The 25,249-nt window shown below is 56.4% G+C and overlaps 1 protein-coding gene across 1 annotated transcript in view; it reads left to right on the top strand.

Moving 5' to 3' along the window:
* OSBP2 (oxysterol binding protein 2) overlaps positions 1 to 25,249 on the top strand; it is a 95,430-nt gene that overhangs the window by 59,233 nt on the left and 10,948 nt on the right. Inside the window, 5 exon segments of the mRNA XM_066331118.1 lie at positions 6,785 to 7,035; positions 20,744 to 20,942; positions 23,219 to 23,339; positions 24,251 to 24,317; positions 24,654 to 24,821. Of these exon segments, the coding sequence (XP_066187215.1) occupies positions 6,785 to 7,035; positions 20,744 to 20,942; positions 23,219 to 23,339; positions 24,251 to 24,317; positions 24,654 to 24,821 (806 nt within the window).

Below are 25,249 nucleotides of genomic sequence, written 5' to 3'. Positions count from 1 at the left end.
AGTTGGGTGGCGACGGCCGCTCACACTCTTCTCAGCCAAAATCCACTGCTCCAGCCCAGGGTCCTGGAGGTGTTGGCACCCAGCCCTGCACAAGGCCAGGGCAAAGCTCGGCTGCAGGATGGACAGGGGGATGAATTCAAATCATGGATAGTCTCTCTGTGCCACTGGCCAGCACAGGGAAATCTCCAGAGCGCACTGGGAATGCAGGAATCCTTAGGAAGATGCTGTAGAGGCTGGGCTGCCTCATCCACAGCAGAGGAGCCAGAGGAACCTGGCAATTTGTTGTCACATTTTTCCTGCCAGCCTTTCATGTTTGTTTTCTTGAGGAGCTTTTGTTCCTTGGGGAAGAGCAGCAGCAATTCCTGCTGAATGTCTGCCTTTCATTCCGAGCACGAGGAGGAGCAGGGTGAACTGGGGTGAAGCTCCTGAGCTAGGGATGTGCTGCTTCCCGAGGGGATCCAGGGCCACCTGCATCCCATGGGATGGGACTGGGAGCCCCCCTGCCACCCCCTGAGGGTTTGCTGCTCTGGGGAGGATCTTTATTCCATGGAGAGCAGATGGCAGAGCTGGAGAACCAGGAGGGAGGAGGGTCAGGTGGGAGAACTGCTGTTGTCCTGCATGGAAAGAGGGGATCTCTCACTGAGCCCTTCCCTCTGCAGGGACAGGATGTGCTGGGGGCTGGAAACCATGGATTAAAGCACTCTCTGTGTCCTTGGAGGATCTCCTTGTGTGGAGGAGCAGGGAGGCCTTCCTGGCTCCTGCAGGGCCTCCAGGCTGTCTGCTGGTCCTGGACATGGTCCCAGTCTGCTTTGGCTGTGCCCAGCTGGAGGGTGTTGGTTTGAGGTTTAATGGGATTTAGGAGCTGCTGGGAGCTTAGGATCCAAAAGGACCAAACTGGGGGAAAGGAGTGAGAGCAGCATCCAGAGAAAAGAAGCACAGAGCATTGGAATAGAATCCCAGAATCATTAAGGTTGGAAAAATTCTGTGAGATCATCGAGTCCAACCATTCCCCAGCACTGCCCAGGCTGCCATTGCTCCCAGTCCCCAACTGCTACATGCACACGGCTGGTAAATCCCTCCAGGGCTGGGGACTCCAGCACTGCCCTGGGCAGCTGTGCCAGGGCCTGACCTCCCTTTCAGTGAAAGTTTTCCCCAGATCCCACCCTGAGCCTCCCCTGGCCCAGCCTGAGGCCGTTCCCTCTCCTCCTGTCCCTGTTCCCTGGGAGCAGAGCCCGACCCCCCCGGCTGTCCCCTCCTGGCAGGGAGTTGTGCAGAGCCACAAGGGCCCCCTGAGGCTCCTTTTCTCCAGGCTCAGCCCCTTTCCCAGCTCCCTCAGCCTCTCCTGGGGCTCCAGCCCCTTCCCCAGCTCCGTTCCCTGCCCTGGACACGCTCCAGCCCCTGAGCATCCTGCACCTCAGCCAGTTCTCACTTCTGTTCTGGGTCCTCCTCATTCCCTGCGTGTTTGGAATCCCTTTCAAAGCCATCACTGAAACTCCTGTCTGGGCTGTGCTGGAACATGTTTCAAATGGATTCTGCTGAGTGTCCCTCACCACCACCCTGTAGGAGTCATGTTTCCCCTCTCCCCTTCTCCTCTCTCCCAGATTCTCCCAAGTATTTAGGAATCTGTGTTTTAGCAGCTTCCAAGAGGTTCTGTGACCCTGAGTGGGTGCAGTCAGGAACCCCAGTTCGGGTTGAAGTCCCCGTGCTTTGATCTTGCTGGGCCTGCTGCTCTTTGGCTTCTGCAAATCCCCTGTGGTCCATCCTCGAATGAGGAGCTCTGGATAAACTCTGTCTGTGGGTATTTCCTGACCTTCAGGGTGTTTTCCCAGCCTTAGCAAAGCCAAATCATTTTTTTCCCTGTCTGAGCTTATACAAAAGCTGGAATAAGGGCAGGATCCTCAGAGCTGTGGTGTTTGGCTGGGCTCCAAGCAAAGACCTCCAGGCAGAGGCTTGCTGCTCTTCCACCTTTCTGGATGAGTGAATCCTTCATCCTCAGCAACAGGAGAAATATTTCTGCAGCTCTCTCCTGCAGCCCTTCATGATGAGCCTCAGCTGTAACTACAGAAATTGGTGTGCCACGTGCAAAGGTTGGTCAAAGGTTGTACGTGATGGTCTTGGAGGTCTTTCCAGCCTTAAATGATCCTGTGATTCAAAGCAGCTTCCCTGAGACCAGCCCTGATGGGGGAATGAGGGGATGCCAGAGCCAGAGCTCCTGTCCTATGCTGTGTCACAGCATTCCCATGGCAGTTTGTCCTGCTGGGACCAGCAGCAGCTGGAGAGCTGGTGGGGATGGCCTGGTGGGAGCAGGGCTCCTCTGCTGGCATCTGGGGCTGTTGCAGGAAACAGAAGGATTCATGTTCCTGTGGAGTTGGGCTTTGGTCAGCTTTCCTGGAGAAAGATGGAAGCACCTTCAGAGCCAGTGTCAGAGCTCCATGTTGGGAATGGCAGTGAGGAGGTTTGGGTGCTCTGTGTGGTCATTTCTGCTTTCAGTGACTCTGATGTATTTGAGTGTAGCTGTGACATTGGATTTCCTTCTTCCCATGCTTTGATTTAATTGCAACAAATTATGTTGCTTGAGATATTTTTATATATATAATATAATTCATTTATATATATATATATTATTATTAATTGGTTCCTGCTCTAGTGGAAGATGTCCCTGCCCATGTCAAGAAGATGGAAGGGGGTGAGTTTTAAGGTCCCAACTCAAACCATTCTATAATTCTATGATTGCAGTTGCCCAGGCAGGAGGAGGAAGGGGAGATCCTGTTGCCCACCCTGGCAGCATTCCAGCATCCCACAGCAGCAGCTTTGGCATAGCAGGAGCTGGTGAGGGATGCTCAGCTCAGCTGGAATGAGCAGCGTCACTGGGCTGACCCAGGTTCCTTCCCCCTTTTCCTGAGCTTTGAGGCGTTTATGTAATTGTGCACAGCGATAAAAAATTGGGCCACGCTGTGTTCCTGCCTCAAGCTGAGCACTCGGGCAGGGATTGTTCCCACAGCCTCGATCAATGGGCAGGAAATAATGTCCTGGCAAAGTGCAGAGCCTGTCCCTCTCCATGCTGTGCCATCCCTGTGCTGGCACTGCCCAGGCTCCCCAGGGAATGGGCACGGCCCCGAGGCTGCCAGAGCTCCAGGAGCCTTTGGACAGCGCTGCCAGGGGTGCCCAGGGTGGCATTGTTGGGGCTCTGGGTGATCCCTGTGGGTCCTTCCCAACTCGGGGCATTCTGTGATTCTGTGAAAAATCCCCAGGCTGTGATCTGGGATTGCACCTGGGCAAGGTGATCCAGGCTTTGCTCTGGAAATCCCAGAGCACTGACAAGCTCTCGGGAGCCAGGACTTTGGGGCAGCATTTTGTGTAAGGCAGGATGGGGGGGAAATTAAAGGGGGTTCAATGCTGCATGGGGATGGGCAGAGAGGCACTTTCTCTTGCTTGGCACAATTTTTGCAGCACTTGTAAGCAGATAAAACTGTGTATTATTTTTGATGTCTGCAAACAGCAAATTGGGAAATTCAGATTGTCCCCTGGAGTCCCTCAGAGGTGGGTTTTGCCATGTTCAGGCTCTTGGTGGCAATGACAGCTGAGCCAGCAGGGTTGGCCTCTGCCCCTGGGAGCTTTATAAAACATGGGACTTTTTTGTAAATTGGCTATTAAAGTCCAGCCTCATTAGTGATGAGATCCCAGAGCTGTGGAGAAGAGGTTCTGCCTTCTGGAGTGCAGGCAGCTGGCACAGCCTGCAGAGGCTGCTGGGATGCTGGTGGGAAGAGCAGTTTCTCACTCACCTGGAGAGAGGGATGGTGAGACTCCCTGGAAAGCCCCAGGGACACAGCTCAGGGCAGCAGGAGCAGCCTGGTGTCCCTGTCCCAGTGAGTGTCTGGGGTATAGAATCCTCTGTCCTTGGAAACACCGGCTCAGGACACGTGCAGAGACAATATCCAAGGCCAGGGAATGTGCCCACACTGCTGGAGACCCTTTGTGTGCCCCAGTGGGGAAGGCACCGTGGGGATACTGGAAACTTTTGAGTCAGAAAATGGACTTTGAGGAGGTTTTGGTTATTTTCTGTGCTGGTAGAAAAGTGGCTTCAGTTTTCTTACCAGGTCTTTTGGAGTTGGCCTGTGGTATTGATGCCTTGAGAGGCTACCTGGAACAGAAGCTGGACATGTTAAAGGATTAAAGTAGATATTTATTAAAAATGTCTTTCAAGGATACACTTTGGGCAGTACAAGAGCCCAGTCGTGGCTCCACCCAAGATGGACACTTGTTCATGAGTTTTTACACTTTTGTAAGTTTTGGTCCATTTCCATCTTGGGGTTAATTGTCCAGTTACAGCTTCAGGTGATGAAGTCCCATCCTCCCAGATTGCTCTCCTCAGTTCACTGTTGTTTGCACTTTCTGGGCCCAACGCTGCAGTGGTGCCCTTGGTTCTGGGGCTGGAAAAGGACTGTTTTGTCTGACTAAACCGTGAGGAGAACTTGCTAACCTTTTATATGGAGCTCAGAGTTACAAACTAATACAGTACAGAATCTGGAAAATATGAAAGCTAAAACCTAAGGCATCAGTGTGAGCCTGTGCCATCACTGTGTCTGTGCACTGTGTCTGCCTGTTCCTATTCCCCTTCCCCTACCAGCTGTTCTGGAGACTTCCCTGGTTCTGGGTGTGTTTCCAAACACAGCAGCCTGTCTGTGGGAGCTGCCCAGCTCCCAAACACCTCAGCTGGCAGCTCACCTTCCTTGGGAAGTCTCACATGGTTTCCCCTGGATGCTCTGGTTGTCCTTGGTGGCCTTTCCTGGCTCCAACAGCTACTGCTCGTGTTTTTCAGCTGGGTTGCAGAGGGACCAAGTGGTGACATTAGAAGATGCTGTCCTGGTGCTTCATGAGCCACATGGGATTTTCTCCCACTATTCTTGGGCAGTGAGGTTGGTCCTGCTGTGGAGGATCAGCGCTGTCCCTGAGCTGTGCCACCACATCCATTCTGGGGAGGTTCACCATGAGTCCTGGTGTGACACTGTGCTGTACTCTGCTCCTACTTCCACTCTGGGTGGGTGATCTGTCTCACTTATCTAGATCCTTGCCTTTGCATCACAGTAATTGAAGGGTGCTCTTCCTCTGGTTTCCTTACTGTGGATTCAATCTGAGTGAGCAGTGCCTGAACAGCTCTCCCAGTACCCACAGCATTTCCAGAGTTCCTATCACTGAGCCAGGAATAGCAGCCAAACACCCACCTACCAGGGAATCACGGGTTTCCTTCTTTCCTTGCAGCCCTGAGAGGGAACGTGCTGCTCCCCCATTACACCAGAGCCAGCCCTGAGCTCTGTGCCTGGATTGTTTGGAGAATGTTCTCACTCCCCCAACTCCCCCAGACTTGGCAGAGAAGCTGCAACAGGGTTTTGCTGGCGCCCATCTCTCTAAAATCCAGAAACAGAAGATTGAGGAAGGGGATCTAGAGGAGCAGGTCTCTGCTCTGCTGCCTCAGTGGGTTTTGGCAGCGCCTGGAAAACCCTCAGCTAAACTTTGGAGCATAGGGATGGGGCACAGGACCTGCTTCTCTCTTTGTATTTGCTTTGGGTGCTGGCGCCTCTCGGGGCCGCTCAGCTCCCTGCTGGGGGAGCGGTGGGGTGCTCAGAAATGCTGTGTTACCCCACTGTAAGAGCCTCATTCAGAGATACAGGACTCCAGGCGGCTCTTGAAGGGTGATGTTTATTTCATTGATTGAAGTCACAGCAGTCCTGGGTCGTGGGTAACAGAGCCAAACCTAAAAGCTGTCAGCATCAGCTTATGGGTGACGCCTGAAGCCCCTTCAGTTCTCCTTACCAAGCATTGTATATTTTTCTTTACAGAGCATCTTAATACATACAACCAATCAGCATCATACACAAAACCTTTACCATTTACCTATAGCCTGTCACAACTACTGTCATTACCATATTATGGTTAGTACTGTTCAATTACAAAAGTTAGTATGTTACAGTTTAAGCTTAAAGTTGTTTTTCTGTTTTCTTGCAGTGGAAAATTCCTAAATCTTTTCTCTACTTGCTACATCAGCATGTCTGTTTACCTGTGGTATCTTCTGCTTTTCTTGGGAATTGTCTTTGTTTGTGGTCAAACATACCTTTGCTCAAGCTGAAAGACCTTCTTTGCTTAACCTTTGCTTTCTTGGTTTACTTCATAACCCAAGTAACTGGATAACTCCAGTTACTCCAGCAGTTTCTAGCTTGAAGCTTCTTTTATTATTCTGTGTCAAAACTTTAGCTTTCATTTCTAAAGAGCCTTGTGCTAAGCTTTGGTTCTGTAAAACTTCCCTGTTCAACTTCCATCCTCTCCAGCACCCCACTGAGTGGATTTGGGTTAGTTTCCTGGTTTTAAGTGTTCTGGAGTTGCAGGAATTTTCGCTGTAGCCGAGGTGCTGATCGTAGAGTTTTCTGCCCTCTGAGGACGTGGTGGTGGTTTTGGGCAGTGTCACTTTCCTCGGTGTCTCTGTGACCTTTCCCTCAGGTGACACAGTTCAGCCTGGCCCAAGCAGAGCTGGCAGAGCCCCAGTGCAGGGTGGATCGACCCCAGTGAGCCTGGGAAGGGCAGGTTGTGTGTGTGGCACCCAGCCCTGACGCAGATCTCGGTGACAGCCATAGCAGCGGCTGCTCAGGGCTCTGGGTGCCACCGTCACCCCGCTGTGCTCGGGGGGACCGCGGTGGCCACGACCCCCAGCCCTGCGCGGGCGGGAGGTGGCCGGTCCCTGCCCGCGGGGGTAACCATGGAAACGCTCTTCTCTCCATCCCTCCCTGTGCAGATGACTCGGGTGACGAGGAGCCCGCCTCGCAGTCAGACAAGAGCGAGCTGCACGGCCCCCTGAAGACGCTGTCGAGTAAGCTGGAGGACCTGAGCACCTGCAATGAGCTGATCGCCAAGCACGGCGCGGCCCTGCAGCGCTCGCTCAGCGAGCTGGAGAGCCTGCGCCTGCCCGCCGACAGCGGAGAGAAGATCAAGGCGGTGAACGAGCGCGCCACGCTCTTCCGCATCACCTCCAATGCTATGATCAACGTGAGTGCTGCTTCTCCTGCCCCTCCTCCTCCATCCCCCTGCCCTCCCTCTCGGCTCCCCGTGGCTCGGCTCGTGTCACCGCGGGGCTCCGCGCGGCTGGGGTTCGGCGCCGCGGTGAGGGCATGGGAAGTTGGGAGGATGCGGCTGGGAAGAGGGCATGGATATGGACCCCACCATCCTTACAGCCCGCTCCGGGTAATAGGCGGTTTTTGTCAAGCTGGGAAATGTGGATGTTGGGAATGCTGAGGGGCTTTCTCCTGCTCCATGGGGGGAATTCTACTTGGCACAGCACTTCAGTGCCCACTGCCTGCTACAGGTTGAGACCCACATCCCTCACATGCTGATTGCTTCCCTAAAGCTGCTGGTGTTCCCCATGGCTGTGGGGTTTAACCCCCTCGAGGTCTCATGCTGCCTTTGCTCTCCCAGCCGGGTTGTCGGGGGTCAGGGAGCGGTGCCGGCACTGCTGCTGCTGCTCCTGCCCGGGGCAGCCTCACGGTGCTTTCCAGTTGCTTTTTGGACACGGCTCGTGTTTGGAGTGTGGCTCTGCCTCCATCGCAGTGAGACAGCCCTTCCTGGGGAGCCTGGTTTACCCCGGGGAGCTCTGAGAGAGAGCAAAACGGAATAAAATATTTAAAGAAAATTAAAAAAGAAAATCCCAAAGCTTCACTGGGCTGCAATAATGTATGAAGGCAGAGCTCAGGGAATTGTGAATGGAGCAGTGCTGTTGCTGTGCTGTCCCAGCCCTGAGCAGAAGGAGGTTGGGTGGTGTTTGATGTGGGCTTAAAAAATAACAATAATTCCCAGCAGGAACTGGAGGGCACTCAGGGCCCCATGGTCACAGCATCCTCCCCATCCCTCTCCCAGGATTCTGTAGCCACGGGGGGAAAGGGCTTCCTGAGTCTCTCTTTTGTGTTTCAGAGCCGTTTGGGGATGCTTGTGCAGCGCTCTCCCCACAGAGTTTGTCCAAGTTATGGGAATGGGCTTGGCAGCGTGGTGGGAGGTGCCAGCAGCCCCTTGGTGCTGCCCAGGTTTGCTGTCAGGAGGCGGAACAGCAACGGGATGTGGGCAGGGAATTGCCAGGGAGGGGATTCTCCGGCAGCCTTTGAAGGGATGAGCAGAGCAGTATTTGCTGTGTCCAGCCCAGAGAGGAGGAGGAGGTTGTGCTGTTTGCAAAGTGATAAAAGCTTGAGCAGGACTGGAGGGTGGGAAATTCCACAAAACCCATTGTGCCAGGATAAAGCAGCAGGAACGTGGCTTGTCCAAAATCCCAAGCAGGTAAGAGGGGCAGGGGGTGGCAGGGCACGTTCTCACGTGGATACTGTGGATCTGTTTCCAGCAGCATCCTTTGGTACCTTGGCTCTGGATGGGCATCCTGAGGAGATGCCCAAGGGAAAGGTTGTGCCCTGGAAGGGGCAGGACTGGAAGGAGCAGGGTGGGAGAAGTGTGGCAGCTCCGGGAGGAGGTTGTGGCTCTCCGAGATCCCTGCTGGGCTGGTTGTTTTGGGAGGAGGTGACAGAGCTCTGGGTAAGGGAACACTTTGAGGGGCTGGATTAGAAAGACAGGAGAGGGACAAGCAGTGAAAGGGGGACCATGAGGGAGGGGTACCAGCCTGACACCTCTGTCACAAGGACTGGTGGCTCCCGGCCACACTGTCACCTTTTCCAGCATGGATCCCTTTCTGTGCCTTGATTTCTCCTTTTAGATGGGCTGATGCCTTCTGGAGCTACCGGGAGCCTCTCATGGCAGGTGTGGGGAGCTCTGTGCAGTGCAAAGGTCCCAAAATCTTCTGTATAGAACATGAAACATTGCTCCAGGGAAGCACGTGGAGCTCCCTGATAAAAATACACCGTGCTTGTGCGCACCTCCATCCCCAAGCACGTATCCCATGGCAGCACAGGGTGCTTCTGCCAGGCCAGGAGTTCCTTGCAGGAGAAATTAAAGTGTCCTTGCTTGCCAGGTTTTTCCTGGAGTGATCCCAGCCAGCAGCACTGGGCTGGTGCTGGCACGTGGACGGTCTGTGTCAGGCTCTGCCCTGGCTGCAGCACCAAACATCATGGATCTGCTTCGTGGAAGTGGATACGGATCTGTGGGGTTTGGTGCTGTGGCTGTGAGCAGAAGGGGCGGGTGCTCCTGGGAAGAAGGGATAAGTGCTCTGGGGAGGGCTGGATGCTCCAGGGAAGGATTGAGTGTTTCAGGGAAGAAAGGATGGGTGCTCCAGTGAAGGCATGGGTGCTGTAGGGTTCTCCTGGGAAGAAGGGATTAGATGCTCCAGGAGAGGAATGAGTGCTCCAGGGAAGGAAGGGGTGCTCCAGTGAGGGAATGGGTGCTCCAGGGAAGGAATGGGTGCTCCAGGGAAGGGAAAGGTGCTCCTGGGAGGAAGGGCTGGGAGCTCTGGGGCCGGCGCGTGCAGTTCCTGTGCAGCTGCCTCTGATCCGATTATGTAAATGGCCCCGGAGCCGCGGGGAGCGCAGCGAGCACGGGAAATAAATAAACAGAGATGGAAATGCAAGAGCTTTGCTGTGGAGGTGACCTTCCCCCTGTGCTCTGGGTGCTGCCATGGCCAGCACCGGGTGCTCCTCTCCAGAGCTGGGGAGCATCACCTGGGCAGGAGTGATGGGGAAGGGTTTGGGCAGAGGCAGGAGCGGGATGTGCCGGGCTGTTGTGTTACAGGTGAGAGTTTCGGATGTGCTGGATTTCAGACTGGCTGTTGCAGGGCTTAAACTGAAGCCCAGAGCTCTGTGAGCCTCCTGTTGGCTCTGTTCCTTGTTGGAATCTCACCAGGCAGAGTCCAGGCTCGCTGGGATGGAGGAGCCCCGTGTCAGCAGGGCTGGGCAACAGACATGGAAAACCAAGGCACAATCTGCCACGGGGGAGGAGTGGGAGGTGTGTGGAAATAAGAAGCAACAAATTACCGGGATGAGAGGCCCAGAGGATCCGGAGCAGTGCGCCGAGTTGTGTAGACTCATCCAAGAGTGGGGAATGCTCCATCTCATCATTCAGCAGGAGACAGCAGGCAGGAGGGATGTGTGGATGCACTGAGGAAGCCAGTTTGGGCGTTGGGAAGAGCTCACAGGGCTGTGGGTGGTGATGGAAATAGGTTTTTAATGGGAATGGGGATGCTACGGTGCTTTGTGCTTCCTCAAGGACATGGGTGTGGAGAGCAGCAAGGTTTGGGCTTGCCTGTGTCATTCCTGGGTTAGTTGGTGTTTTCCTTTGAGATTTTGGAGGAGAAGGGGTGCAGGAAGGCTCTGCCAGGCCAGTGCAGCCCAGACAAGGAAGGGTGAGAGGAGCCAGGGGCGTGGTGCTGGGTGGGAGATGCTGCTCCATCACTGAGAATGACCCCCCTGGAGCAGGCAGTCCCAGGAACAAAGGACTCACCCGCCCTTGAGGGGCACTGCTGGCCACCCCAGCCTGTCCTGCAGGGATGCCAGCAGCTGCTTTGAGGCAGGCTGATTTCCCACCCAGCTTTTTCTTTTCAATGGGAATGAATCTGCCTGGAGCAGCAGCACCTGAAACATCAGCACAGAGCACCCTCCATCCTTCAGACCTGCCAGGAGGGCTTCCAAGAGCATGAAATGTGGAGCTGGACTCAGGGAGAGGTGGACAACAGCATGTGCTGCCTCTCCTCCAGGAAAGTGCCCCTGGGCTGTCAGTTTAAGCCCCTCCAGGACTTAAAGGACTTAAGCATCCCAGAGGCTGCATCCTCCGGTCCCAGCAGGATTTCTCCCTGTGGATCCCTCCAGGGCTGTGCTCCGGCTCAGCAGCAGTTTTAGAGTGGCCCTGTGCCTTGTGCCAGTGGCTCAAGGAACCTCTGGCCTCTCCCTGCAGCCACACTGGGCTCCTGGGGACTCTGAGTGGCATCTGCCTGGTGGAGTTGGTTTATTTGGGGCCCTTTGGGTGCCTGTGCTGGAATGAGCTGCCTGGGCACAAGATATGCTTCCCCAGAGCTGCTCTTCTTCCTCCAGCTTCCCTGTGGAGCACTGAGCCCCCTCTGCCCCATGGGAATGCTGCTGATTGATCCATACTCCCCAAACTGGTTCCATATTAACTCAGATGATGCTGAGCACCTGCTCTGAGCAGCCTCAGGTTGCCCAGCACAGTCTGCAGCCTGGTGTGTGAGTTCTGGGTTTATCCAGTGGTAGATGGTGGATACACCCCTGTGAGTGTGTCTGTGTCTGCTTGGAAAACTGCTCAAAGCTGGGAGGCAGCAGAGTCCCTGGGGTCACCTCCCTGGAGTGACCGTGGGGCTGGCTGATGCTGTTGGCCCATACCTCGGGCATATCCCTGTGCTGAACTGGTTCATGGTGTGGATGGACATGTGGTCTGTCCCTTGGGGTCCCCAAACCCATCATGGCACAAGCAGGAACATGGAACTGACATCCTCCATCTGGGCAGCAGGGGGGAACCAGCAGTCTGCTGGGCTGCTCCCGGTTCACCCCAGTACAGGCTGGAGGAGCTTTCCCTGTGCATTCAGGGGTTAATTCCAGCACTGCAGTGAGAAAACTCCAGCTCTAGCCGCTGGATTTGCTTCCTGAGGACAGGGATTCCCTCTGTGACCCGGGGCAGCTGCTGTGGTGCCCAGAAGCCCAGCCAAACCCCCCAGGGGGCCAGGCCTTGTCCCCCGTGCCCGGGCTGGGCTGGTGGCGCAGGAGCTCTCGCTGCCATGTGGCACAGGCTGTGTTAATTATCCGGGCTGCGCTAACGACGCGCACTAATCAGCGCCTCGCAAACCATGTCACCGACCCAGAAAAGCCCCGGCAGTGGGATTAAATCCCTAACCCAGCCCTAATCCCCCTCGGATGAGAGGGCTGCAGCGAGGGCTCCGGGTGTTCCTGCTGTGGAGGCGCTGACCAGGAAATAACTGGTGGGTGCTTTGCTCTTACTGAGGGGAGGGAGGGTGACAGTGGCACCCTGGGGTCTGTCCCTGCCTGAGTGGGGTGGGGGAGTGGAAATGGGCAGATGAGGAAATGAGGAAATGTGATGTGCAGCTTGGCCCCTGCTCTCGGAGCTGTTGTGCCTTTCCCAGAGCACCCTGTGATGCTTTTAAATGTAGAGGGGTGAGGGTATCTCTGATCAGATCTGTTCAGACAGGCAGTGCCTTCCTCCCACTCCCTCCTCATCATCATTCCCTGAGTGATTCCAACTGGATTTTATCAGGCTTGTGGGTACTCAACCCTCATGTGTGGCTGTGGGGCCTCCATGCTGGCTGGGGCTTTCAGGGGGTGCCCTGCTCACCGTGCTGTGAGGGTTTTCACCTTTCTGCCCCCTCTTCTGTCTCCTCCTCTTCTGTCCATCTGACCCCCAGGAGGTTTCAGACTGTCCCGAGGCTCCCCTCAGAACCTCGTGCAAGAAGAGGGAGGACGAATCTATCCCCAGCACCTGAGGGTGCCTCTTGCAGCTCTTCTCTCCTGAATGTTTTTGGCTGGGAGGGATGACTTTTCCGCTGAGGAGAGCTGGGAGCGTTTGTGCTGTGCTGCTGGGTCAGCAGGGCTGTGTTGGTGGGCCCAGCACAGCTCTGCACTGTCAGCAGTGCCTGGGCTTGAGCAGCAGCTCTGCTGAGCTGGGAGCCAGCCCAGCCAGGCATCACCTCTGCCATTAACCTGTGCCCAGGGATCCTCCTGCGATGCTCCCCCCTGCCTGGAGGCTGGGGCAGGATGGGGCCCTGGGGAGAGCAAATATCAAAGCATTCCTGGGTGAATCCCCTCGGGGTCACAAGGATTGTGTTTGCCTCTTCCCTGGGCTGCTGCCCCCGCGATGTTTCACTCTGGCTCCTTCCTCCAGTATCGAAGGGAAAGGCACTGCAATGGCAGCTCTGCTCTCCCGTGGATTTACGCAGGAAGAAGTTATGGCACTGGGAGATGAGGGGATTGTGGGGGGTGCTCCTGCAGCCCCTCTCACACCGTGGGGAGGTTGGCACGAGGCTGAATGCACGGGATGATCCGAGGCAGCTTCCTGCAGCTCCCGGGGTCAGAGCTGCCTGCAGGCAGTGCCAGCTGCTCCTGCCGCCCAGTGCTTGGACAGATGCTCCTCCAGCCTGGAATCTGTTCCATCAGGGGATGAGGAAGGCAGCCAGCAAGAGCCTCAGGAGGTCTGTCATCCTGGGAGCCGTCGGCAGGACGGAGCTCTCCGGGCACACCAGCACTGGGATCGGGGCCTGAAGTGGAGACTGGCTGCTCTCCTCATGGTGGCTCTGTGCAGACCCTGGGAGGGTCCCCCACTGCTGGGGTGGGTTTGGGGGCTTGGGCAAGTGAGGGAGAATGAAGAATGTACAGCAGCCACCTGGAGGTACCTCCCTGCAGGGAAGGAGCAAGTGCTTGGAGCTTCCCAGGGAGGGGATTTTCGGCACAAGTGGCAGTGGGGAGGCCCCACTGCTGTGCAGGCAGGTGAGCACCAAGAACAGCCTGAGACTTTCCATGGCTGGAGGGGAGCAGGGAAGCCCTGCAGGGACACAGTTTTGGGGTGGCCACTGCAGCAGGAGGACCCAAGCACAGTCTCAGCTCCCAGGATATCTTCTGTACTGGTCCCAGCATGTCCTTGGCACCCTCTGGCATGGCCAGTGGAGGCTGCTGGGTGCTGCTCAGTGAGGTTTGGGGTGGGAGATTTGGCACCCTGGAATATCCAGCCAATTTCTTAGTTGTTTTCCCACCGGAAACCAGACCCAGGTCCTTCCTGTGGCACAGCTCCAGGTTGGCATTGCCTTGATCTCTGACCCTGAGCAGCATTGGCTCGTTCCCCTTCCCAGAACCACACTGAACATGACCTTCTCTCCTGCTGAGTGCCGTGATTCCGGATGGCTCCATGATTCCTCCTCCAGGGAGGCTCAGTGGGGTTGGGATTAGAGCCTCTTAGCACAGCTGGCCCGGTGGATTTGCCACCGTTTCCCACTAATCCCCTCTTTATTGCTTGGGGTGGGCTCCACGGTGCGACAGCACCACAGGCAGGGTCTGGATGCTGTGCCAGCCCCGGTGCCTCGGGGTGAGCTTTGGGATGAGCTTGGCTCTGAGGAAGCCCTGGGCAGGATGGATCTGGTTGGAACACTGGTGTGTCCATGGCTTTCAAGCAAGTGGCCCACAATAACATGGTAAGGTGGAAAAATTCCCAGATTCACAACCAGGAGACAAGACCTGACCCCACCACAGTGTGGATGTCTCCATCTTGGACATACCTATCCCAGACTTCTCAGTCTCGGACTTCTCTGTCTTGGACATCTCCATCCTGGACATTTCTGTCTCCCAGGGAATCACAAACCCCAGAGAGAAGCAGGCACTGCTGGGGCACAAGGTGCCCCGTGGAATGGGACAATCAGGGATTTTGGGAGCACCTTGTTCAAGCACTGGTGTCAGGCCGAGGTGCTGACAGTGGCATCAAGGGATGGGCTGGAGCCTCCCCCAGTGTCTTCCCTCTTCCTGTTGGGTCGCTAAGGATCTTTTCCATGTCTGTGCTTTTTTGTAGCCCCTCTGTCCCCTGGATGCAGAAGGAGCGAGATGATTTTCCATGTTGAACTCACAGGGTTTTATGCAATGTCACCTTGGTTTCTCAGGGTGTCATGACGAGCTGAGGCTCAGCCCAGCTCTCTCCACCAGCCCTGCCTCAGGGAGGAGCAGTTCCTGGTGTTCCTACACCCTGTTTCAGACAGCTGGGATGCTGGCTGAGGGTCACTTCAAGGATCTGGGACAGATTTGCTGTTATTTAAGCAGGCTGTGTTGATGTGGTGCAGAGCAGCAGCCTGGCCTTGGGCCCCGGCACAGCCGCGGGTGCCATCGCTGTCAAGCAGATGACCACACTCCAGACCATGTCTTGTTGCCATCTGACTGTGTGTGGGATGATTTGGGATTCAGGTTGGCTCTGTCCTTACATTTCCTCTTTGCTGGCTGCTCTCAGAGGGTTTTTAGGAGGAGGAAGACAAATTAACCCTCTCTGGGTGCAGTGGCAGATTGTGACTCTGTATCTCATCGCTCTGAACCCAAATGGCTTCAGCCCTGGAAGTGTTCAAGGTTGGACAGGGCTCAGAGCAGCCTAGTGGAAAGTCCCCCTGCCCATGGAGGGGGTGGAACGAGAAAACTCCAAGGTCCCTTCCCACCCAACCCATGATCCTGTGATGCTCTGGTTTCATGCTGTGTCTCGCTGTGTTCAGAGCCGAACAGAGGCTCTGCAATCGCCCTTCCCTGGGGGGGTTGTTCTGCAGCAAGCAGCAGCCAGCTGTGTCCCAGGGTTTTGATGACTCCAGGAAGGAAGGGAGCACTTATCTCCCAGGCACTCGGAATGGCAGAGCTCTGTCCCCGCTGAGTGCAGTGACGGCTCCTGCTCTCTGATTCACCCAAGAAAAAGAGATGATTGAATGCATCTGGCACTTGCCTCCTCTCGTGTCACTCCTGGCCCATGGAGTGGTCCTTGTCCCATGCTTGAGGAGCAGGAGGTGTTGATCCCACAGCAGCAGGCACTTCCTTGCTGGATTTTTCCTGCCCAAAGGTTGGGTTTGTGTGGCTGATCCTCTGGGATGCTGGGACAGGTGGGATTGCGGGTGGTGAGCGCGTTCCCTCGGCATCCATCAGTGTTGTGCTGGAGATGGGGAATGCTCACCTCTGCGGGGGTTGTCCCCGAGGTTGTCACCCTGTCATGACCTCAGGCAGGAATTGTTCCCTGGCAGGGTGGGCAGGCCCTGGCACAGGGTGCCCAGAGCAGCTGTGGCTGCCCCTGGATCCCTGGAATTGTCCAGAGCCAGGCTGGACAGAGCTTGGAATAGCCTGGGATAACGGGAGGTATCCCTGCCCAGGGATGGGAGATGAGACAAAATGAGCTTTAAGGTCCCTTCCAGCCAAGCCATTCCATGATTCTATGAAGTCTGGCAGGCCTTGCTGTGATCATTTACCCTTTCAAGCTAATTAACCTCATCTCTTTGTTCCTTCCATCCGATTTTGACTGTTTGCTCCACTGAGGAAGCAGAGATCCCCGCGGGTGTGTGACACCACCACCTTGGCAGGACATGGGTGACCTCGGGTGGTTGTTTCCTGTTGCCTGAATAAGCCCGGGGCTGTTAACGACGTTCCCATTAGCCAGCAACAAGCTGTGAAATCGGGATATTTGCCGTGACAAATGTGTGAAAGGTGCTAAATGTGCCCTTGGTGCAGCAGCTGCTGGGCAGAGGGATGGCACAGAGCTGATGGCACCAAGTCTTGCCTCCTGCTCCCCGGCAGGATCTCGATGGCGCTTTGCCTCTTTTTCTCCACGGGAATTTGCAGGAGCCTCGGTGGTATTTTTCCATGTCTTTTGGCCACCTTGGCTATGCCTCCCTGTCTTGGCTGGGATTTACAGTTTCACTGGCCAGTGCTGGATTAGGACCTGCCACAACTTTTTCCAGCCATGAGAGGATGAGAAACCACCTCTGTCCCTCCTGCCACATGGTTGCAGGTAACACTGGGGTTCCCTGAGATCAGGGACTGCAGATGGATGGAGCTTGCTTTTATCTCTGGTCACTGGTGACTTGTCAGCCTGGCTGCTGCTCTCCAACCCCGCCTGTGCCGTGATGATGCTGGGGCAGAACAGCCTTTGGAACTTTAGGATTTGATCCAGCTCTGGCCCTGGGGCAAAATCCAGGTGATCTTCTGTCACCTTCTGTACCTGCCGCCCCTCTGTGAGTGGGAGGCAGCAGTTTGGATGCTGTGAAGTATAAACCCAGTGTCCTGATGGGCACGTGGGGATGGGCACAGCATCCTCTGCCCTTTCCCCTTCTCATTCTCCAGAGGGTGGATTGTGGGAGAGCTTTGAGAAGGGTGGTGCCTCTCAAGGCTGTATCTTCATGGCCTCGACTCCTCAGCCCTGCACCTCACTGGGGAATCACTTTTTCCTGCATTTTCATCCTTCAGCCTGGGCTCTGTGCTCTCATTTGGGTGCATTCCTCAGGAAGCCTCTTTCTGCTCTGCTGTGTCCCTGTGCCAGCCTCGTGTGGATTTGTGGCAGAGTCTTTCTTACATCCCCCAGCAAGCTCAGCTGGAACTAAATTTAGCCACCTCTCCATGAGAATTTTGTAAGCTGGATTTCGAGGTGTTGCTCCTGCTCAGTGACTGGGATTGTTTGTACCTTGGGAACACCAAGGCAGGGGATTAATACTGGGAATGAGTGATGAGCTGGGATATTTGTGTCTGAGCTCCTCACCCCAATGCCCTGCAGCCCTTGTTCCGTACAGGGATGAGTTCTGGCTCAGGACTGAGCTCAGTTAACAGACCCTATGAAAAAATATCCCCTGATCCCTGTTTAGTGCTGCTCCCACCTCCAGTGAGCATCCCTGTGGAACTTGGCACTGTCTGGCTGTAGGGGGTGTAAACCCAAATTAATCACTTCAATTTGCTTGGCTGCTGGTGGCAGCAGTGTGGGCTGAGTTTGGCAGATCGCTCTTGCAGGATGGTCTTGCCTCTCCACCCCTGGCATCACTTCTCTCCCCAGGAGCAAACATGATCCTTGTTTGCGTTGATCTGGATCCTTTGATCCAGGCTTGGATCAAGCCATTGTCTGAATTACAGAGGAAGAGGCTGCAGAGAGGGGCTCCTACAGCCTCTCAGAACCAGGGAATAATCCCTCTATGTATCCCAGCTCCTGAATCTACATGGACACCGTTGTGGGATGCAGTGTGGACTGTGCATTGTCCTGCTCTGCTCCATGGAAGTTCTACAGCTCGTGCTGGGATCTGTGGCCTCGTGAGGACTGTTCTGCTCATCTTTCCAAAACCTCCCCACGCTCTGCAATGCTGAGAACCATTCTGCATCACTTGGATTTTTTTTTTTATATAGCTGTAAATGAAGCCCAGTGGTGGAGATTTCCCTTTGAGATACAGCATGGAATCCTCCTTGAAGCTTTGGGATGGGAGATTCCGAGGTGTTACCTGCTGTTTTTCATTAGGATGTTGATTCCCATCAACTGCTGGAGCAAGTTCTCCTCCCAGCTCCCAGCCTTTCCTCCCCCTGGCTCCTCAGTAATTACCTCCTTTCCCCCTAATTCCCTGTTACACCTTCCAGCCCATGGTTAATTGTAGTAGGATAATTACAGGTGATCTCATTTTAAAGTGCTCAGCCCCTGAGCTGGGAGCAGCCGGCAATTCCCAGCCTCGGTGCCAAACTGGGCATTTCTCTGCCTGCTGTCTGTGGAGCTGCACCTTTGGGGCAGATAATGAGCTTTGCTGGGGTGGGAAGGTCATGGCCATATCCCATTACTTGCCCTGGTCTCATCCTCTTAGCCCAGTGCATCCGTGGGACACACAGAGCCAGCGGCTGGCCCGGGATGGTGTCACTGGGATGGGCCAGGGCAGGTCCCTGTGGGCTTTGGGCCACGAGTGGCTCCCAGAAGGATTTTGGGATGGGGAGGAGCTGAATTGTTTCCAGAGGAGGAGGTGAAAACACAGAACTGAGAATGTGGAGTCTGGTCTGGCCCTCTGAGACCATCAAGTCCAGCTGGTCCCCAAGGCCACCACTGCCCCCAGTCCCCAAGTGCCACATCCACATGGCCTTTACATCCCTCCAGGGATGGGACTCCAGCACTGCCCTGGGCAGCTGGACCAGTGTCTGATCATCCTTTTCGTGAAGGAGTTTCCCTCAAATTCCACCCTGAGCCTCCCCTGGCCCAGCCTGAGGCCGTTCCCTCTCCTCCTGTCCCTGTTCCCTGGGAGCAGAGCCCGACCCCCCCGGCTGTCCCCTCCTGGCAGGGAGTTGTGCAGAGCCACAAGGGCCCCCTGAGGCTCCTTTTCTCCAGGCTCAGCCCCTTTCCCAGCTCCCTCAGCCTCTCCTGGGGCTCCAGTCCCTTCCCAGCTCCGTTCCCTGCCCTGGACACGCTCCAGCCCCTCCAGGTCTCTCTGGCCAGGAGGGTCCCAGAGCTGATCCTGGTTTTGCACACATGTGAGATGGAAGCACAGCCAGGAATTTGTGGGGACAGGACCCTGAGCCCTCCCAGCCTTCAGTGGGAAAAGCATCAAAGGTGTGATGGAGGGGACACATGTAGGGTCTGGTCCCTCCATGCTCCAGGTGTATGTGAAGCAAAACCTTCAAGGAAAAGCTTTCCCTGGATAAGTCTCAAATCCTGCTCCTGTCCAAAGGAAAGGTTTAATGAAGAACAGATGAATTGGAGCTTTTCTTGGACAAATCCTGGTAAATCAGAGCAAGTCGTGGAAGCTGAAACCCTGAATCTTCTCCTTGACCAAGAATTAACTCAATCCTCAGGTGCCACCTGCAGCCCAAATGCTGACTAACCAAGGCAAGAGCTGGATGAATCATCTGTGCACTCCAAATAGCTGGAAACAGAAAATAACCAAGTCCTGGGAATGTTGGAAGTCTTCAGACATCCAGAGCTCTGCTTTTAGTACTTCTAAATAGGTTTGAATTTTTCAGCCAGCGTTTATCCATTGGACTTCCTTGGTATGACAAGGAATTGCAGAAGCACAGTAATTTCCTTTCGTGCTGCCAGCTCCTGGAGAATTTCCATAAAAATCGTATTTTCCTACTTTGAACCATAAGAAGTTCAGTGTGTGGCATCTGGCAGAGATTTGGGGCAGGAGGAGCAGCCCTGCCTCTGTGCTCAGCTGCACGTGGGGCTGATGGCAAAGGAAGCGGTGAGGCCACGGAACTCAGGGCTTCATCCAAGATGGAAAAGAACCTAAAAATAGAGCTATGAGGGCTGGGCTGTCCTGTGAGGCCATTGTCTGGGATGAGGCAGTGTGGGACAGCCAGCAGTGTCCCGGCCTGGGCGGATGTCCTGCTCACAGAAATCTCCTGCTGGGACTCCGGCACGGCTGGGGCTGGGTGATGCCAGTCCTGGGGGGCTTTGGGAGGGGGGTTGGTGCCAAGGGGTTCTCCTGCCAGCCTGGATTGTGTTGTCCCAGCTGTCCCCTGCCTGGTGGCACAGGATGGGGATGCTGTGTGTACTGCAAGGCTTGGCTTGGAGCACTCCTTGAGCCTTCCTTCCCTGCGCCCAGCGTGTCTGCAGGGTCCTCATGGCTGGGGGTCCCCTGGGCTCACTGGGGAGGGGAATGGGGGGTTCTGGCCATGGTGGGTGTGTTGAGGGGGCCAGGCCAGGCCCTGGGCTGTGTCCTGGGCTGTGCAGCTCCAGGGAGGAGCTGGGCATCCTTCTTCTCTGCCTCCCTGGAGCACAGGGATTGCTGGCTCCTGGCTTGAGTAGCTCAGAGCAGCTGTGGCTGCCCCTGGATCCCTGGAAGTGTCCAAAACCAGGTTGGATGGGGCTTGGAGCAACCTGGGATAGTGGAAGGTGTCCCTGCCCATGGAACTGGATGATCTTTAGATACCTTCCAGCCCAAACCATTCCATGATTCTACGATCCTATGATCCTCTCCTGTCTATGGCTGTCACCCCAGGAACCAGTCCAATCCAGCTTCTCCTTATTTGCTGAATTTGGGAATGAAGGTGCCACTCAGGACCTCTGCGCTTGGCTGAGGGCTGTGAGAGCCCAGCCTGGGCTCCTGAGGACTGCAGCGGGGTCAGGGATGGGGACAGGGACAGGCTGTGGGCAGGCTCGTGGACAGATGTCCGTGTTGTAGCCACCTCAGCTTTGGATGGCCGGAGCTGAGCCGTGGTTGTGGGGAATGAGCAAAGCTCTGGGAGGTGGTAAAACCACACTCCTGGGAGAGGAGCAGGAGGGGATACTGGGGCACCAGCCCCGGTGTCACTATGTGCCGTGACAGCCCCAGCTGAGCTGTCCCTTCCTGCCACAGGCCTGCCGCGATTTCCTGGACTTAGCCGAGAGCCACAGCCGGAAATGGCAGCGGCTGCTGCAGCATGAGCGGGAGCAGCGGATCCGCCTGGAGGAGACCATCGAGCAGTTAGCCAAGCAGCACAACAGCTTGGAGCGCGCCTGCCGCGGGGCGCCCGGCCTGGCCTCGGGCACTGCCAGCATCTCCAGCACCGCCAAGGGTGAGCCAGGCCGGGCTGCTCGGGGACCAGGATGGGACAGGGCAGCTCGGGACCCCCGGGATGGGACAGGGCTGCTCGGGGACCAGGATGGGACAGGGCAGCTCGGGACCCCCGGGATGGGACAGAGCAGCTCGGGATCCCCGGGATGGGACAGGGCAGTTCAGGATCCCCAGGATGGGACAGGGCAGCTCGGGATCCCTGGGATGGGACAGGGCAGTTCAGGATCCCTGGGATGGGACAGGGCAGTTCAGGATCCCCAGGATGGGACAGGGCAGTTCGGGATCCCTGGGATGGGACAGGGCAGCTCAGGATCCCTGGGATGGGACAGGGCAGTTCAGGATCCCTGGGATGGGACAGGGCAGTTCAGGATCCCTGGGATGGGACAGGGCAGCTCAGGATCCCTGGGATGGGACAGGGCAGCTCGGGATCCCTGGGATGGGACAGGGCAGCTTGGGATCCCTGGGATGGGACAGGGCAGCTCGGGATCCCTGGGATGGGACAGGGCAGTTTGGGATCCCCGGGATGGGACAGGGCAGCTCGGGCTCCCCGGCATGGGACAGGGCAGCTCGGGATCCCTGGGATGGGACAGGGCAGCTCAGGGACCAGGATGGGACAGGGCAGCTCAGGATCCCTGGGATGGGACAGGGCAGTTCAGGATCTCTGGGATGGGACAGCGCTGCTCGGGTTCCCCAGGATGGGACAGGGCAGTTCAGGATCCCTGGGATGGGACAGGGCAGCTCAGGATCCCTGGGATGGGACAGGGCTCCTCGCGGACCAGGATGGGACAGGGCTGCTGAAGGACTCCCAGGATGGACCAGGGCTGCTCGGGGACCCCTGGGATGGAGCTGCTCAGGGACTCTCGGCATGAACTGGGGTGTTCCACTCAGGGACCCTCAGGATGGGACACAGCTGTTTGGGGTCCCCTGGGATGGCACAGGGCTGTTCAGGCACCTCTGGGATGGATCAGGGCATTCTGCCTGGCTGCCCGCTGTGAGCTGCCAGCAGTGGGAAGGATGCCCAAGGCAATGCCCTGTATCCCCACGGTATTTTTTAAATGGATCCCATTATGCCATAATTCTTCCTAATTGGTCTTGCTCAGGGGTGTGGATGTCCCCAAGATTCAGATGCGAGTGAGGGCTGTCCCTAGCTCGCTGATGCTATTCCAGGCTATTTTGGGAGCGTTAACCCTTACTGCTGGCGTATCTCTGTGTGCTGGAGGGCAGCCATGGCACTGGGAAAAGGCTCAGGGTCCCCTGGCATTGCTGAGTTGGCTGCTTGGGGTGGCAGTGGAACAGCCAGGGCTCGTTTGCAATAAGATCCAAGAGCTTTGCAGATTCCTGCCAAATGTCCTTCCCCCAGGGAAGCATTAGTTACAGCCACAAAAACTGCTAATTGTGCCGGGTCTTACTTCTAAAGGAAAAACAGACCCGAGGGAGAGAACAGTGGCTGCTGGAGGGGGGCTGATGTTGGTGCCAGGCACTGCCCTCTGTGGCCTCAGGGGAAGTTTGGTTTGGATATTGGGGAATATTTCCTCATGGAAAAGGTTGTCCAGCCATGTCCCCATCCCTGGAGGGATTTAACAGCTGTTATGGAGGCGGTACCTGGGGACACGGGTCTGGGCAATGTTCTCAGAGGGCTTTTCCAGCCCGAACAATTCTGAGGTGCAGCTGGGGAGGGCAGGGTGGAAATCGCTGCAGGGACAGGCACAAATCCGCCTGAGGTGGTGCCCCTGCTCCTCTGGAGAGTGAGGCAGGGAATGGGATTGGCCGGGGTGGGGCAGGAGCAGGGAAGCTGCACCGGGGCTCCGCAGGCAGCGCCTGCTCCAGGCGTGGCAGCCATCCATCCCTGCCACCGAAGCGGAGGAATGTTTGGAAATGCGGGGCTGGGAAACCTCTCCGAGCATCACCTGAAACACGTGACTTTTTTTCCCTGCTTAATCCAAACCGGATTTCCCGGCGGACGGGGCGGTGCTGGAGCGGAGCCACATCAGACGCGGGTTGGGCACGCCCGTGTCACCCTCAGGCAGCCTGGGGGGCATTTTCAGGGGTGCTCCCGAGAATGGCAGGGTCACCTTGTGTGCCTGGGATGGGGAGCAGGGCACATTCTTGCTTTTAGGAGCTGGAAATCGGTACAGCATCCTGGGGGTGTGGGCGGGATGCACAGGAGGGGGCAGGCTGTGCAGGAAGCCGGTGGGGAGGGGACACAGCGGGGACAGATCCTGCACGGTGGGCTCTGGAGGGGACCAGCACAGGGATGTCTCACAGCCTCTGCTCCAGCAGGGAGTGTGCAGTCTGCCAAAGGAGAGGCCAGTGATGAAGATGAGGAGACGGAATACTTCGATGCCATGGAGGACGCACCAGCTTTTATCACTGTAACTGCAGACCCCAAGCACCACAGGTACCACCCCTGGCCTGCCTGGGGATTCGGGAAGGGCTGGGAAGGGCCGGTTTTCCTGCAGCAGCTCCTCCCACGGGTCACTCTGTGGGCATGTCCTTCCCCAGCCTCTGTCCAGGGGTCCATCCTGCATCCAGCTGCTCCTGCATTCCTGGAGCAAAGCTGGGGATGGCCCCCAGTTGTAGTGAAGCAGGTGAGGAAGGGCAGGTGTCACCTGGTGCTGTGGGAGAGCTGAGTCCTCTGCCCCACACTGATGGGAGCAGAGACTTGGAGGGAAATCCCTTGGAGTGTTGGGCAGAGGTAGGGAGCACTGTGCCTTGACAGAATCATGGAATCATGGGATGGGTAGGGCTGGAAGGGGCCTTAAAGCTCCTCTCATTTCACCCCCTGCCAGGAGGACAGGGACATGGACAGGGACACCTTCCACTATCCCAGACTGCTCCAAGCCCTGTCCAGCCTGGTCTTGGACACTTCCAGGGATCCAGGAACAGCCACAGCTACTCTGGGCAGCCTGTACCAGGGTCTCCCCACCTTTCCAAGGAACAGTTCCTTCCCAATATCCCATCCATCCCTGCCCTCTGTCTGCTATCACCTCTGTCTGCTCTTACTCTTCCATGGACATCTGGGCTGGAGGAACCTGTGGTCTGACCCATGGTCACATCACTGGGCTTGGTGACAAATGCAGAACCTCTGTGCCCCCAGGGCTGGGGCTGAGAATCCCTTCTTGATCATCCTGTCCTTAGAATCCCGTCCTAACAGCTGTGCACAGCCTCTGTCACCCCTCATCCTTCCTGGCAGTCCCCTGGGGTGGCACAGGGAGGTGCTCTGGGTGATGCTGCACCAGCCCTGGGTGTTTTCTGCCCTGACCTGTGCTCACACAGGTAAACCATTGAACTACTGTTTCCTTCCTGCAGGCGTTCGGGCAGCAACCTGAGCGGGGCCAGCGAGGGCCACCCCGAGGACTGGAACCTGGAGGACAGTGTGAGTTGGCTGGGCAGAGTGAGGGGGTGGTCCTGGTGGGGTGAAGCCAGGGGAGAGGGGATGGTTGTGGAGGGAACCTCTGTCTGGATCCAGATGCTCTGTGGTGGTTCCTCTTGAGTCATGGGTGGGGATAGATGTCAACACTCAGCAGCATCCTAAACATTCTCCTGAGGGAAGCAGGAAGGTGTTGGGCAACAATTGTGCCCATATTTCCCTGGAGAACAGACTTCCAGCAATGCTTCTCAGGTGTCTCCTGAGCTGTGGTTGCTGTTTCTGGGAGTTGCTGGGTCTGGTTGTATCCAGCTTGAACCTGAGTTCCTTCTGTTCCTTCCACAGGTCTTTGAGAGCTCAAATCAAAGCAGCTACAATGAGTCCACGGGCAAAGATCTCCTGCCGAGGAAAAGGAGGCGGTCCCGCATTCCCGACAAGCCCAACTACAGCCTTAACCTCTGGAGCATCATGAAGAACTGCATTGGCAAAGAGCTCTCCAAGATCCCCATGCCCGTGAGTCCCAGTGTCCCCAGCAGCCAGGGCTGCCTCTGGGCTCTGCAGAGAGTTTGGTGTGGTTTGGTTTGGTCCTGCTGGTGCTGTGGTGGCACAGCAGCCCCAAGCAGGGACAGGAGATTTTCTCCAGGGACTGCATTTTGTGCTGGCAGAGCCCTCTGCAACTGCTGCATGCTTATCATGGAATGGTTTGGGTGGGAAGGGACCTTAAATCCCATCCAGTCCCACCCCTGCCATGTCAGGAATACCTTTTACTATCGCAGGCTGCTCCAAGCCCTGTCCTGCCTGCCCTTGGGCACAGCTGCTCTGGGCACCCTGTGCCAGGCCCTGCCCACCCTGCCAGGGAACAATTCCTGCCCAATATCCCATCCAGCCCTGCCCTCTGGCACTGGGAAGCCATTCCCTGTGTCCTGTCCCTCCAGCCCTTG

This window comes from Sylvia atricapilla, chromosome 17, assembly GCF_009819655.1.
Source record: "Sylvia atricapilla isolate bSylAtr1 chromosome 17, bSylAtr1.pri, whole genome shotgun sequence".
NCBI lineage: Eukaryota > Metazoa > Chordata > Aves > Passeriformes > Sylviidae > Sylvia > Sylvia atricapilla.
Note: the sequence above shows the minus strand (reverse complement) of the source record. Positions and strands in the feature narration are given on the sequence as shown.